The 15,085-nt window shown below is 37.2% G+C and overlaps 1 protein-coding gene across 8 annotated transcripts in view; it reads right to left on the bottom strand.

The window, feature by feature from the left end:
• Positions 1–12,158, bottom strand: part of BRMS1L (BRMS1 like transcriptional repressor) — a 35,378-nt gene extending 23,220 nt beyond the window's left edge. For 5 of the 8 annotated variants that reach the window (XR_008299367.1, XR_008299369.1, XR_003422459.2 and 2 more), the window contains exons 1-4: positions 11,831–12,147; positions 8,519–8,609; positions 3,849–3,976; positions 1,718–1,797 (exon numbers count right to left, since the gene is read on the bottom strand). Coding sequence is in view for 2 of the 8 variants with exons in the window: in XM_015061588.3 (XP_014917074.1) it covers positions 1,718–1,797; positions 3,849–3,976; positions 8,519–8,609; positions 11,831–11,972 (441 nt within the window). In the remaining 6 variants the exon portion in view is untranslated. Of the gene's footprint in view, positions 1–1,717; positions 1,798–3,848; positions 3,977–8,518; positions 8,610–11,830 lie in introns of all 8 variants that reach the window. The other 3 variants (XR_008299371.1, XM_015061588.3, XM_015061587.3) reach the window with 3 other exon arrangements.
• Between the last annotated feature and the right edge of the window lie 2,927 nt (positions 12,159–15,085).

Here is a 15,085-nt window from a genome sequence, read left to right as displayed (position 1 = left end):
CTCTGTCTCTCTCTATCCCAAAAATAAATAAACGTTGAAAAAAAAATTTTTTTTAAATAGCTATAAACAGGGGTGTCTGGGTGGCTCAGTTGGTTAAGTGTCTGACTCTTGATTTCAGCTCAGGTCATGATCTCACAGTCTGTGAGATCAAGCCCTGTGCTGGACTCTGCGCTGACAGTACAGAGCCTGCTTGGGATTCTCTCTCTCTCTTTCTCTTTCTCTATGCCACTCCTCCCCAAAATAAATAAATAAACATTAAAAAAAAAAAAAACAGCTAGAAACACTCTGGCATGTAAGTGGACATTTGATATAAAAAAGATGGGGAAAAAAGATGGGGGAAAAAGATGGAATTGCTGATTCATGGTATAACAACAGAGTATGGAATAAACAGTGTCGACATTACCTATCCATATGCAAAAACAAACTAGATGCATACTTTATACCACATGCAAAAATGAATTAGAGGTAGTCTAGCAATCTAAACGTTAAAAAGCAAAATTTCAACCTTTAAAAGCAAAATACATTTTTTTTTTACTTCAAAATGGGAAAGACATAGAAAGCACATATCATAAAGGAAAGATGATAAATTTAGCTACATTAAAATGTAAAACTTTTGTTCACCAAGTTATCAAAAAGAGTGAAAAGACATTCCATTGCCTGGGTAAAAATATTTGCAAAGCACATAACCAGCATAGCATTTATATCCAGAATATATAAAGAACCTCTACAGTTGATGAGGAAAACACTAACAGCCCAACATAAAGGCAAAAGATATGAACAGGCACTTCTTAGGAAAACAAATCCAAGCAGCCAGTAAACATCAAAAAGATGTTTCATGTCAGCTGTAATCAAGAAAATGAGGGATGCCTGGGTGGCTCAGTGGGTTGTCTGACTTTGGCTCAGGTCATGTTCTCACAGTTCATCGGTTCAAGCCCTGCATAGGGCTCTGTGCTGACAGCTCAGAGCCTGGAGCCTCCTTGAGATTCTGTGTCTCCCTCTCTCTCTGTCCTTCTCTCTCTCTCTCTCTCTCAAAAATAAATTAAATAAGTAAATAAACAAATAAATAAAATGAAACACATTCCATAATTTTTTAATCTAATCTTAATATTTTAATAATTTACAAAGATGGAATAAAATAATAAAAGATAAGAATGATGACAGAATTTGTTATTTTATTTCCACTAATGTATTTATGATCTTACCTAGGTTATATGAAAAGTTATCTGCAAAATGAGCACTAGTTTTAAACACTATCCAAAGAGACTTTCTCCATAGAAAAAATACATCTATTTTTTCCCCATAAATAGAGAATTCTGTCCTAAGATGAGGAAATAGATCTAGAGAGTCAAATTAATAATAAGCCCAACATTCCAACTGTACCACTAGATTCACACTTTTTTAGTCTAAACTTGAATATTATACTAATTACACTAATATTTTCAGCAATGCCAAATGACATGATCATGACAAAGTCTTTTTAAGGTAACAGTTGCAAAACTTCTAAAATTATCTCCCTTCATTCTTTTCTATGGTCCCTTCTTTGTGTCCTATTTACAATACAGCTTCTGCTGCACTTGTATTAAAAAAAATATCATACAAGTGATAAACTAAAGTACAATTTAATTTTGTTTCACTTATTTTATTTACTTTACCTACCACACTCAGAAAGACTTGAAGGGTTGAAATTAGATTAAAAGTACAAGTAAAATAACAGTACCTCACAATGCTGGCGAGAGGCTTGAATTTCACATTCATATTTGTTCTTTACAGATTCTAAGCAGAGCTCTCTATAGATTCCTGCAACCAAACACAATTACTCTGATTACGTTAGCATTAATGAGTTTCGTTAACACTTCCCTACAGGAATTCTGTCCAACTGTATTTTATAAGATGAGTCAGGAAGAAACTGACAAGTGATTCTAACTTAATCTTTAAAAATTGAAAATAAAAAGGCTCAGTTAAAATCCATATCAAAGCAGCCTAGAGAATTAAGAATTTAAGAGCGAGGAAGAAACTACACTGCAAATTTTAGTTCTTACTCCATTCTTCTAAAGAATACTCTAAAATGTTTGACAGAGAATGAGCAAAATGAAAATAAAACTCCTTTCCTATGAAAAGTAATCTCTCAGGACTCATAATGGAAATAGTCAATAAACTCTGGTTTCATTAATCACATATTCTCCAAGTAACAAGTGGATACCATGACAAACAAAACCACTATTTTTTTTTAACTATTATTTTCAGAGTCCAAACCTTCCAAAAGGATTTAATGTATAAACTGATACAACAAAATGTATAAACTGATAATGATGTTTGAGTGCTCCTGATTTTTCTAGAGAATGGATGCTCAAGAGAGTTTCACTTCAAGCTACCAATGCAATAGTATGAAACAATAGTGTAAAATAGTATAAAACATGGCGTGCAAATACACCATCACAAAAATGGCAAACAAAGGCTCTAGATATATACACCAAACTCAGTCCCATAGTTGACCCTAGAAATGTGATTCTTTCTTATACAGTAAAGGCATGGGACAGATATCTGGAACTATGCCATTAGCAACACATTCACACACACAATATTCTTTGTACAAGAGGCCACATAGTAGAAAAGTGAATAACTAATTCAAGTAATTCTTCCTAAACATCCAGTAAGTCTCACTTAGTTGTTTTTTTTTTTTTTACTATCTTCTTTTAACCTCTTTTTTTTTTCACTTTTATTTTGCAATGAATATAGATTGACAAAAAGTTGCCAACTTAATATAGTACAGGTAGTTCCCTTGGACCTTTCACTCAGTTTTCCCCATGATAATATCTTACATAATTGGAGTACAATATCAAAGCCAAGACATTGACATTCATGCAATCCATACACTATTCAGATTTCACCAGTTTTGTATGCACTTATTTACTTGAGTATGTATGGGTATAGCTTTATGCATCACTTAGTTCTTTTAGAATGTCAAAGAAAATTAAGGACTTGTTTACTTTTCAGAGTGTGGTAAGCCAACTTGTAAAAATAGCAAGTTAAGTATCATATCATCTACATATTCAATATTAAGCATTCAAGAATAAAATTTGGTTTAAGGTAGAAATAATACAAAAAGAACCTATTATGAACAATGCTTTAGGTATTACATAATAGGTACAGGAGGATCAATTAGTGTCCCCCAAAAAGAAAAAAAAATCAGCACCTCTATTAGTTAAAATTCAGTTTTAGTCCAACTATGAAAAAACATAAGTGATCTTCAAACAGATATATCCTTTGTCATGTGTGCTAGGACACAATTCTGAGGCTGGATTCCAATAATAACAAAAGACTGAACCTTAACCATACAAGTATAGTATATTTTCATTTATTCGTAGCCACAAATGAGTGACCAAACTTATCAAAATAATAAATTATCATTAAATTACAGAGTTGAAGACTAATTCCCTATTCCATAACATCCTGATCAAACATTTTGTCAATGTTTTTATAAATAAAAAAATCCTTGTCACTCCTATAGATGAAAAGTACTAAGCGTACTAAGTTGAATCTTAATTTAGGTAACAGGAAAATTCAACTGAAATACTAACAGTTGCTCTTAATAAAAGTATCATGTCTCTAATTGTTTCACATGTGGAAGTATCGTCTCAACAACACTGCTAGCAATCTGATATCCCACAGCAGCAGAGGAAAGCAAGAGGCATTTAATAAATGATTATGGGCTGATTGAGTGAAATGCTCTGTTCACTGTAAATATATTTGTGATTTCACTAACAAGAAACACTCACTTGACAAACACCTTTTAAATCTAGTGAAGAGTTCATATTCTACTAAATGGAAAAGATGTTTCACTTTCCTACCTGCTACCTTTGTACGAATTTGCATATTTTCTTGTAAAGTTGCCAGTGGTTCCAAATATTCTGGTGCTTTTCCAGCTATGACTTCTTGTAGTTTTGCATCCACCTGACTTAATCGTTCTTTATAAAGTCTTAACAAAGCAAAAATTAAAATATTAATTTTAAAAGCCCAACAAAGGCTAACATACCATTTTTAAACATTATCTCTTCCTAATATCATTCATATTCCAATAACCTACCAAGTGTATTTTTTTCTTGATCTTAAGTGAAAAACTCAGTTACATTACTTGACTTTATGTACATAATCACAAAGCAGATTTTATATTTAGATATATCATTCTTTAATAATTAACTCAGTACAAAAAATACAACTAAGCTACTACTTTTTTGCACTCTACATGTTTGGTTTTGTTTTAACTGCAGAACAATAAATCAATTCTAGGAGAAAAGGTTATTTAAAACACTTTTAAAAGAAACAAAAGAAATCGGGGCGCCTGGGTGGCTCAGTTGGTTAGGCATCTGACTTTGGCTCAGGTCATGATCTCACAGGTTCCTGAGTTTGAACCCCGCGTTGGGCTCTGTGCTGACAGCTCAGAGCCTGGAGCCTGCTTCAGATTCTGTGTCTCTCTCTCCCTCTCTCTCTCTCTCTCTCTCAAAAATAAACATCTAAAAAATTTTTTAAAAAACAAAGAAATCATTTTGAACACTTTAGATATAAACATTACTAGTTGTCAAAATAAAAAATTCCCTGGCTTCTCTCCACCTTTCCTGAAAAACAGTATTATAATATTCAGCCTACTTGGTTTTTAAAGAACAAAGAGGAAGTAGAATGATGAAGGTAAAAACCGATGGCTACAGAACTTGTGTTCTGGCATACCCAGTTTGTCTGGACTGCAAATGAAGAAGGTGTAACAAAATGGTTGCTCAGTGGATGCAGAAATGAAATATGGGGCTGGGAACCCCTGTTGCTCTATTTGTGAGTTTACATACAAATACTCTAATTTGCCAGCTGTCACACCTTTAACTTCACCTTGATTATCAATGACAGACAACTTAAAGTTTACTTCTGGCAATAATCCTACAGGATAGAACTCTTTTTAAAGATGGATGTCTACATTGTCATTCTTTACAAAAGGCACTTGTAATCCTGGCTTTGTGCATTTCATAGATATCCTAAAAATTTCAAAGCAGGTTAACAATTTAAGATCATTTGTAAATTCTTTTTTTTGACATTCATTACTTTATCAAGGGTGAAGAATATGTCACAAGGATGGCATGTAGTAAGTTCTAAAAGAAACCACTGATTATGCTTGTAGGTGTTAGTATAACTAGCAGTTGGCTTTTGAAAACATTACAATACCTGGCTTTCATATAAAAATTATCTTTCCTCGTGAAAATATGAAGTGGGGGCACCTGGGTCCTTTAGTTGGTTAAGCATCCAACTCTTGATTTCAGCTCAGGTCATAATCTCACAGTTCATTAGACTGAGCCCCACACTGAGTGCAGAGCCTGCTTGGGATTCTCTCTCTCTCCCTCTCCTTCTGCCCCTCCCCAACTTGCTGTCATGCACGCTTGCACACACTTGCACATACTCTCTCAAAAATCAATAAACTTAAAAGATAAAGAAAATATAAACCAATACAATTAAGACAATCAGGGAGGGGGCTGGGAGGATGGGTTAAATAGGCAATAGGGATCAAGGGATGCACCTGTGATGAGCACCAGGCGATATATGGAATTATTGAATCACTATATTGTAGACCTGAAACTAATATAACACTGTATAGTAACTAGAATTAAAATAGAAGCTTAAAAAAAAGACAAGAAAATCAATATTGAATGTCTATAATTGATCATTATAATTAGCACAAAGATTTATATGATTTTGAAGTATTCGAGCAACTTTGAGTATTAATACAATAAATATTTTTCTAAACAAAAATGGAAAAATTATCTGAGTTAACTACCAAAATAATACATTATCATCTGGGTTAAATTTTTCTAAAACTCAAGATACAATGATAAACAAATGTGCAAAGTCAAAAAACTATAACGTGATAGTTATAGCTTTTGAAATCATAAATACAACTTCAGGCAAAATGCTAAAAATTCAATACAAATGATGAATGTACTGGAAAAACATCAGCCTTAAAATATCAATAAGGTATCCTGAATAGGTGAACAGTGTCTTGAATGAAGAGGCTATGTATATTAACAATATTCAATTAACTACCCTTTTAAAAGAATAGATTCCTCAAAATCAGTATCATTTCAACAACCTTAAAATTCAAGTATAAACTCACCAAAGCCAAGAATCAGGAGTCCCTTAGCAGCAACCACAATACTATTCAGAGTAGATGCCCAATTAATGTTTACTGGATACTGAACATTGAAATACATGAAAATTTGGGCAGTGTAAGTTCCTCTATCTTTTTTAATGAAGTGGAAGAACCTTCCACCAATATCCAAACTGCCAAATGGTGGATTTTCTGCCTTATGAAAGAAGTGCTATTATGCCCTCTGGTGCTAGAACAGGAGAAGCAGGAGAATTTGTTGATGTTGTTGTTATCACTGTATCATTATATCTCCCACCTCTTCTACAGAGGATTTGAGCCTGCTCACAGTACAACAGAATAAAAATAGCAACAATGCAATTGGGGCAGATAAAAAAAAAGATAATTATAAACCTGATGCAAGGATTATTTCTTTCTAAAACACATTTCTGAATACCAATTTCTTCTTCTTTTTTTTAATGTTTATTTTTGAGAGAGAGAGACAGAGCACGAGAAGGGTAGGGGCAGAGAGAGAAGGAGACACAGAATCTAAAGCAGGCCCCAGGCTCCCAGCTGTCAGCAGAGAGCCTGATGCAGGGCTCGAACCCACAAACCGTTTAAGATCATGACCTGAGCCAAAGTTGGACACTTAACCAACTGAGCCACCCAGGCACCCCTGGATACCAATCTCTTGAGAAAGAATCCTATTAATAGTGGTAACGGGTCTACTGTTAATATGTTTCTGAGATGAATGAGGCTGGTGGGAGAAATGGCTGGTAATGAGCCATGAAAATGCAAAATTCAAGGCAACTGCCAGCCCCAAGATGAGCAAGAGTAGGCTTAAAGACTGACTAGGTGCAAAGTTCTCCTTTGTAATATATTATATTAGAGCTTTACAGTACTTTTCATTTCTTGGATAACCATAAAATACACTTTAAAAGCTCAATAGGTGTATCTTAATTGTGTGAGAATTATTCATTCATGGATTACCAGTGCTAAAATATAAAAATACAAATTTGCTTCCTCTTTTCCAGAATGATTCTGGATGAACTCTCCATGTTGCCCAAATAATGGATCCCTTGGGGATCCAAACTAATTCAAATTTACAATCAATAATGTAAATCTTTAGAATAAAAAAATGATACCATGTTTTTTAAAGCCAAAGTTTTAAATTTTGGATTATTTATATCAATATGTTGCACTAGCTTGGAACATTTATATGTTCACCTCTCATACCAATGAAAGTTAAGACCAGAAATGTCATAAACAGCAGGATTCATTTGATAAACAAATCTGTCCCCTTTTAGTCTGGCAATTCCAGATATTAACCATGTTTTCATCTGTTCTCTGGGCCTCTCTAGGGAAGAGGTAAGAGAAAAGAATAAACAGCAAAATTATGAAGAATTAATGAACTGAAGAGCCAGCTTCCAAATAAATTAGGTGTCTATAGTCTCAGAAGTTTCTTTCATTTACAATTCCTAACACGTAGCTATACCCCATGACCTTGCCAGCAAGTTCTGAAGTAAAAGCTCACATTTAAGATTTTTTTTTAATCTATATCTGCATCTATTCTGTTCTCTCAGATCACTGGGGTCCATTCTTGTGTAACCAACTTCTCATAAGAGTTCTGGCATTATAAAGAGGGGGAGAAACACTATGTGCCAGCCAAGACTAAGAATTTCACCTACTGCTCATACAATCCTAACAGTTCACAATAAAATAGCTACTATTACACCTTTTTAATCTGTGAAAAAAGCCTGGATTCAGAGCCTGTGCTCTTTCTACTCCCCTATATTTCCTCCAAAGTCATGCCTTAGTGGAAGGAATGTCACTAGGAAGTCACTAGTCACTAGTACTAGGAAGCAGAAGGCCTGGCTTACTTTATCACTTGCTGATGAACTATGGGCAAATCACTTCACTCCTCTGAGCATCAATTTTCTCACAGGTAAGGATGGATATCTGCCAACCTTATATAGTTGCTTCCAGAGGCAAACTAATGTGAAAACATGTATGTATTACCCAATGTTGATTAAAACAAAAATCACATGCCATTTTGGGGAAATATTCTGTTATTCTAAAATTTTTAAAAAGCTACCTTTATTCAATCATTTAACAAAGAAATGAAAGAAGCAAATTAGAACCAAGGGTCCAACCACCCAGGGAAAACATTTTAATTACCAACATCCACATAGAAATCTTATTATACACCCCCAAACCTGTCTCAAAACCCTTAGTTTAGTTAATGAGGTCTTCAGAAGGCAAATAGTTGAAGCCTCTTTTAGAATAGTCTCATAAAATACAAAAAGGAAAATAGTTCAGTGAATAGAATTTCTCTTGTGCCAGTATACACGTGACATGGTTGAGATTCAGTGACAATGACCTTCTGACATCACTACTTACTGATCCTTGAGATCGGTAAACTGTTTTTCTAGATTGGACATTTCATCTAAACATTCCATTCTTCTTCTTTCACAGTCTTCATCATCCATTTCTATTAATAAAAAGACAAATAGCAAAGAAAAAAATTAATTTTATGTTCCAAATTATCTGAATGTTAATTCAAACGGCTAAAGAAAAAAAAAGAAAGAAAAAAACTGTAATACGAAGTTAGATATGCAAGGCCTATATTAAGCCTTAAGAGAAAATTAATGTTTATCCAAAATAATTTCTACTAAAGGTTTTAACTTAAAATATAATTGAGAGTTAAAACTATAGCAATCTCTAGACCTTTTTGTTTTTATTCATTTTTAAATCACTTTAAACGGCTGACAACAAGCTTTACTATTAAGTAATGAATCCATTTTTGGTTTATGTTCCTTCAACTCAACAGAACTTAAACACCAAAACGATTATGTCCATTAAAGGCTAATATTGCTCAAAAACACTTTTAGAATTCTTCTTTCAGAACTGCTTACGTGACAGATTTGCCAGTTACAAAAGAAGAAAACTAAACTCATTCTGTTTACCACCAGATTTGTTGGTCTCTTACTCATATTCCCATTGTTCCCAAATTACTGTAAGTGAGAAAGAGGAAAATGAAAAGAAAAAATAAGCAAACTTTTGAAGGAAAGCAACTGTTAAATTACCAGCTCTCTCCTATATTCCTTTATCTTCTATTTTTACATCACATATATTTCAACATAAGTGAAATAAGTGAAGCGTAAAATGATCTGCATCTCGATCTTCATTAAATAAAGGTCAAGCTATGGTAAAGAGTTAAATACACCAAGGAACCATAGGGTTCATTTTTTTTAACTTTCCTAAAACAGATTAAAATTATTTCTGATTCTTAATAGCTTACTCCTGGACTATTTAAAACTTGGTCACGCAAGATGACTCACTTCCCAGTATCTCTGGATAGTAGAGGTGTTTTTCTGTAGCTTTAGGACCTGCTCAGCACCAATGTTTGAGAAGAACAAAACTGTGGAAGTTTAACATGAAAGCCATTCAGCAGAAAAGAAATGCTTTCACAAGAAGCAAAACTGCATAATTTATTTAAATAGTTTCTTTGCGCTTAAAAAAAATCTGACATATAGTTCAAATTATTACATTCTTCACAAATTAAGTTGTCCATTATTTTCTGGGAAGGAATAAAAAATCAGTGAAAAATCACTGAGAATTTTAACAAATAGATGTCACTTTGTGAGATCTTCAGCTCTCATCAAAAAAACAACACTTGGAGATAAAATGTTTTACAAATCTAAAAAATGTGTTTACACACAGCCTAGGTGTTCTTTCTCTGTATTGCTCACTTTTGAAATCTCACCTACTTTCACGGCTACACGGATGACTTCCAAATCATGCTTCCTAGCCCAAGCAGGTCCCAATGCTACATTTCCATCTGTCAGTTGACACTCTGACTTAAATATACCACAAGCACCTCAAAAGCAACATGTCTGAAATACTCTATCTTCCACCTTCATCTCAAATCTTTCACTTTTCTATTTCTATTCATGCTACCACCATCTCCTCGTATCTGGGGTTTTCCTCTTACCTTCACTCCTAAACTGGCATTCACCCATCATGCATTGTGGGTTGTTTTTTTTTTTTTCATTTTTGAAATCTTTCACATCTATACTTCTTTCTCATTCTCTAGCTCAAATCCTCTCAACAAAATCGGTTTCTCACTCTTTTGAATAAGACTTAAACTCTAGCAGCCTTTGCATTTTTTTCTTACATTCCTCCCAAGCCAACATATCATCCCAATCCAAATTCTACCCATTCGTCAAGATAATTGAGGTAATCCCACCTTCTTCAACTAGCCTTTCCTGGCCACTCTATTCAGAAAAGATTTCCTCCGGTCTCTGAAATCCTATAGCATTGTTTACAATTAAGTATTTATTTGGCAGTTTAATCAAGTTCTGGTTTATGACAACTGTTTAACTGAGAGCAGATCATAACTATTTATTTACACCTCACAGAGTAGTGTCCAGTGCATCTCAAGTAAGTCACTCATAAAGGCCTATTTTGGAATGGCTAGTTTATTGACTGAAATTACGTACTTCCATGGAGATTTGCTTTTAAAGAGAAACCTGAAAAGAGGGTGTCCGGGCATTAACAGATTGTCATCAGTCCTTGCTTTACATAACCAATAATCAGGCCAAGACAAGAAAGTTTAATTCTCATCATATGGAAAGAAGAAAATCCAGGCTGGCATATATTCCATTTCTCTTTTTTTTTTTTTAATTTTTTTTTCAACGTTTTTTATTTATTTTTGGGACAGAGAGAGACAGAGCATGAACGGGGGAGGGGCAGAGAGAGAGGGAGACACAGAATCGGAAACAGGCTCCAGGCTCCGAGCCATCAGCCCAGAGCCTGATGCGGGGCTCGAACTCACAGACCGCGAGATCGTGACCTGGCTGAAGTCGGACGCTTAAACGACTGCGCCACCCAGGCGCCCCTCCATTTCTCTTTTTAATAACCATCCTGAAAGTGTGCAAAATCCATCTGTGGTGGTAATCTGCCCCCCCCAGTCCCCCAAAAACCCTACAAAAAACCTGAAACAGCCCCAAATTGGAAAAGATTACAAGAAAGAAAAGATTTGGAAAATTTCAGAGTTGCCCAATATCTGCCAGTTTATAAGTATATGAAGATCCAAAATCACCCCTGACGGGCTCTCAGTCTTGCAAAGTTCAGACAGATGCTGTAAATGGGACAGCTCCAAGTCGGCCCCCGCAAGAACGCTGATGTCAAGTGCTGACTGACAGGCTGACTTGGAAGCTGAGATTAACAAATTCTAAACCAGCCAAGAGCCGGCACAATTCTAACCGACCTCGGCCCTGACAACCCATGTTGAGAAGTAAGGGTTGGAAAGATGAAAAATAAGGAAAGAAGCCGGTGGTCTGGGGGTAAGAGGCATTTCCAGGGTCTCCCAGACAAGCTGCAAGGCATTCCCCACTTTGGTCGACAGCCGTGGGCACTGCCCGGAGGTCCCCAAGGCTGGTCCGACGGCGAGCAGGACTGCGCAGCGTCCGGGAGCTGGGCGAGCCCAGGCCCGCGCCGGATCCCGCCCTGCCAGCAGGGACCTGCCTGGAGCCAGGCAGCGCCCCACGATGAGTCCGGGTGCTGCCGAGGGCCGGGAGCCAGTCTCCGCCCCTTCCCTCTCTCCCCGCCCAGCACTCCCAGCAGGACGCAGCTGCCCGGAGTGCGGAGAGCGGCCTGTCGTGAGCCGGGCGCAAGGACTCAGGGTCCCGGCCCCGGTGGGTTGCACACCTGAGCTATCTCCATCCTCGGAGACCGACGAGCTCTCCGTGTCCTCGTCCTCTGAGCTGCTCCCCTCATTTTCGGCGTAGTCCACCTCCATCTCATCGTGATGGTTCGTCTCCTTCTTATCCCCTCGGGAATGGACTGGCATTTTCCAGCCGCGCCGTCGCTTCCCACTCCCGGCGCCCAGCCCAGCCACCGCCGCTTCAATGAAGGGCGCGCCGAACGCCCCGACCCACCCAGCGGCCGAGCGCGTTCTGAACCCCCTCAGCTCCTCCCCGCCCCCGGCCCGAACCTCACAACCTAACCCGCAAGCTCTGCGCTGGGAGCTCTGCCATTGGTGGAAGCTGTCCTCGAGCCGGGTGGGGTGGAGCTTGCCCTGCTCCGGTATGGTTGGTTGCCCGTAATTACGGCGCGGCCTTGCAATGTGTGTCGGGAGCTGTAGTCCTTACTGCTTAGACCTGCCTGGACTGCCGCCTTCCAAGCTTCAACAACCGCGATCATTTCTTGCCTGTGGACTTCAAGTCCCACAAGGCACGAAACCTGATAGACTCGATCGCAGTATATAAACTAAACAGAAACAGACTGTGTGAATTTGGTCTGTATTTATTCTTTTCCCGCCAAGTGATTGTCTGAGCTCCCTGGCTATCCAAGATGTTACTGTCAGATGTGAAAAGGTGTTTTGCCTGAGGGTTTTCCTCCTCGTCGAGCCTGGAGGAACTGGAGAAAAGTCTCTTATACCTAAGTACCTTTATTACTGCTAATAAGCTATTATATTTAATAACTGCAGACGATAACTTGCATTTTCTATGTTGCACAAAAATCTTTAAATCGTTATTGAAACGTTTGCAATCAATAATATAGAAGGAAAGGAAGTTTTATCTTGTCATTTTCATCTAGTATTTTTTGCATTCATTTTTTACTATTTATAGCCTGGAGATGACACCAGGCTTGATTTAACTTAAGTTTCCGATGGAAAACATACATATTTGACTCAGTGAAATGTTATATTTTCTCAATGATAGGTAAAATCGACAAGGAAGGCTCAATAAGTATCATAATCATGATAACTCATACTAATTGACTATTTTTACTCTGTGTTAGGTATCCTGGTAAGCTCTTTCCATGAGTCATAATGAGTTCAATTCTCAATTTAATAGCCCTGAAGTAGGCGCTATTATTATCCCCATTTTACAGAGAAGGAAACTAAATTTTCAGACAAATCTAAAAACTGTATTTTAGCCACTCAAACTGTATTTTAGGAGACAGAGCTTCTTGTTGAGGTGGCAATTTGCTATTGAAATGTTTCATAGAATACTGTGGATTGTACAGTATTTGTTTCTAAAACAGGAGGTCCAAAGACATTTGAAAGAGGATGGCAAGGATATCCAGGCATAATTGCATTAAAGTTGGATTTAGAACTTAATGACAAACCATTTCAAGTTCTATCCATTTCTACAGGGTAAAATCCAAACTTTAGGGCTTTTATTGTCTAGTGTCAGCCTACTTCTCTCCTTCTTACTATATTCTCCAAAACTGAACTTTTCAGTTGCTAAACACACAAACTGTTTCCCATTTCATTGTCTTTGCACATCCTATTTTCCCTGCAATCCTCTTCTACTACTTTTCTTTTTCAAGTCTGCTTTCTTAACAACATGCATTACCAGCACAGCACCTCCACCATTCAGTATGCCCTCATGTTCCTTCAGACTGCTGCTGTACTCTGTACTTTGCAACTTTGTACGTGTTTTCCATCACACTGTATTGTGAATTGTTTAGAAGATGCATCTCACCTGTTGGATTGAGTTCCTTGAGAGCAGAAACTGCCTTAGTCTAGAATGCAATTTCAAAGGCATGCAGACATCAGGCAGGTAAAGTTTAAAGATGGAAACTGGAAGGGTATGAGTGCATGCATATACATTATGTGAGTGGTGTGGACTAAGGGGGGCAGCTATTTTAGCTCCAGCCAATTGTTACTACATTAGAATTCTGACTTAGATGTTGGACCTTCCAATTTTTAAGAGAAATTGGATATTTAGATCTCTATGTGAAAAATCCAGATTTGTTAACATTTGCTCAGATATAGTTTTGTTGTTGGTGGTGGTTTGGTTTGCTTTGGTTTGGTTTACTTAAACTCCAGACCAAACAAAAGCAGCTATGGATAAAATCCCTGGCCTCTGTTGGGGCACCCAGCTGGCTGAGTCCACAGAGTGTATGACTCTTGATCTCGGGGTTGTGAGTATGAGCCCCAAGTTGAGTGTAGATATTACTTTTAAAAAATCGATTTTAAAAATGTCCCTGGCCTCTGTTAATCTCTGTTATATCAGCAGCTAGCAGAGTGGGTGCTGAATAGAAATAATATCTTAGATTTCTGGTCACTCTTTATGTGCATTAATTCATTTAATCCTTCTAACAATTCTATGAAGTAGATACAATTGTGCTTTACATTTTGCAGATGAGAAAACTGAGGCACAGAGCAGTTAGATTATGTGGCCAAGGTCACACAGCAAATAAGTAGCAGATTTACAGTTTGAACTTAGAGAGTCTGACATCAGAGCCTGTACTTAACCACCAGCATACAGTTCCCCTCTGGCAGGTGCATTCTGTTTCTGCTGTTCAAAGAAAAGCGGGAGGCGGGGGTACCTGGGTGGCTCAGTCCATTAAGCGTCTCTTGATTTCGGCTCCTGTCATGATCCCAGGGTCATGGGATCAAGCCCCACGCTGGGCCCCTAGATGAGCATGAAGCCTGCTTAAGAGTCTCTTTCTCTTCCCCTCCTCCCAACTCACATGCTCTCTCTCACTCTAAAATTAAAAAGAAAGGAAGGAAGGAAGGAAGGAAGGAAGGAAGGAAGGAAGGAAGGAAGGAAGGAAGGAAGAAAGAAAGAAAGAAAGAAAGAAAGAAAGAAAGAAAGAAAGGGAAAAAAGAAAAACAGAAGTTGGAGAGGTGGCATAGATTCTAACCCTGGTCCTGCTAGTCACCAACCACTTAATTTGGCAAACCACATAATCTCCGGTCAGTTGTAAAGTGAGAAGATTGCATTATATTATCTTTAAGTTCTCTTCCAGCACTAAAATTCCTGTCATTATTATATTTGTGTTTAAGGCAGACAGAATAATAGAACATTATGCAATTAGTTACATGATGGTGTTTTGCTTAAAAGGAGAGTTTCTCTCGCACCTCCCCAAACAGAACTTAGAAAAGATGTATAGGGAATGTAAGAAGAACCATAAGGAACAAGAATTAATACAGCTGGGCAAGAATAT

This window comes from Acinonyx jubatus, chromosome B3 (genome assembly GCF_027475565.1).
Source record: "Acinonyx jubatus isolate Ajub_Pintada_27869175 chromosome B3, VMU_Ajub_asm_v1.0, whole genome shotgun sequence".
In the NCBI taxonomy this organism is placed as follows: domain Eukaryota; kingdom Metazoa; phylum Chordata; class Mammalia; order Carnivora; family Felidae; genus Acinonyx; species Acinonyx jubatus.
Note: the sequence above shows the minus strand (reverse complement) of the source record. Positions and strands in the feature narration are given on the sequence as shown.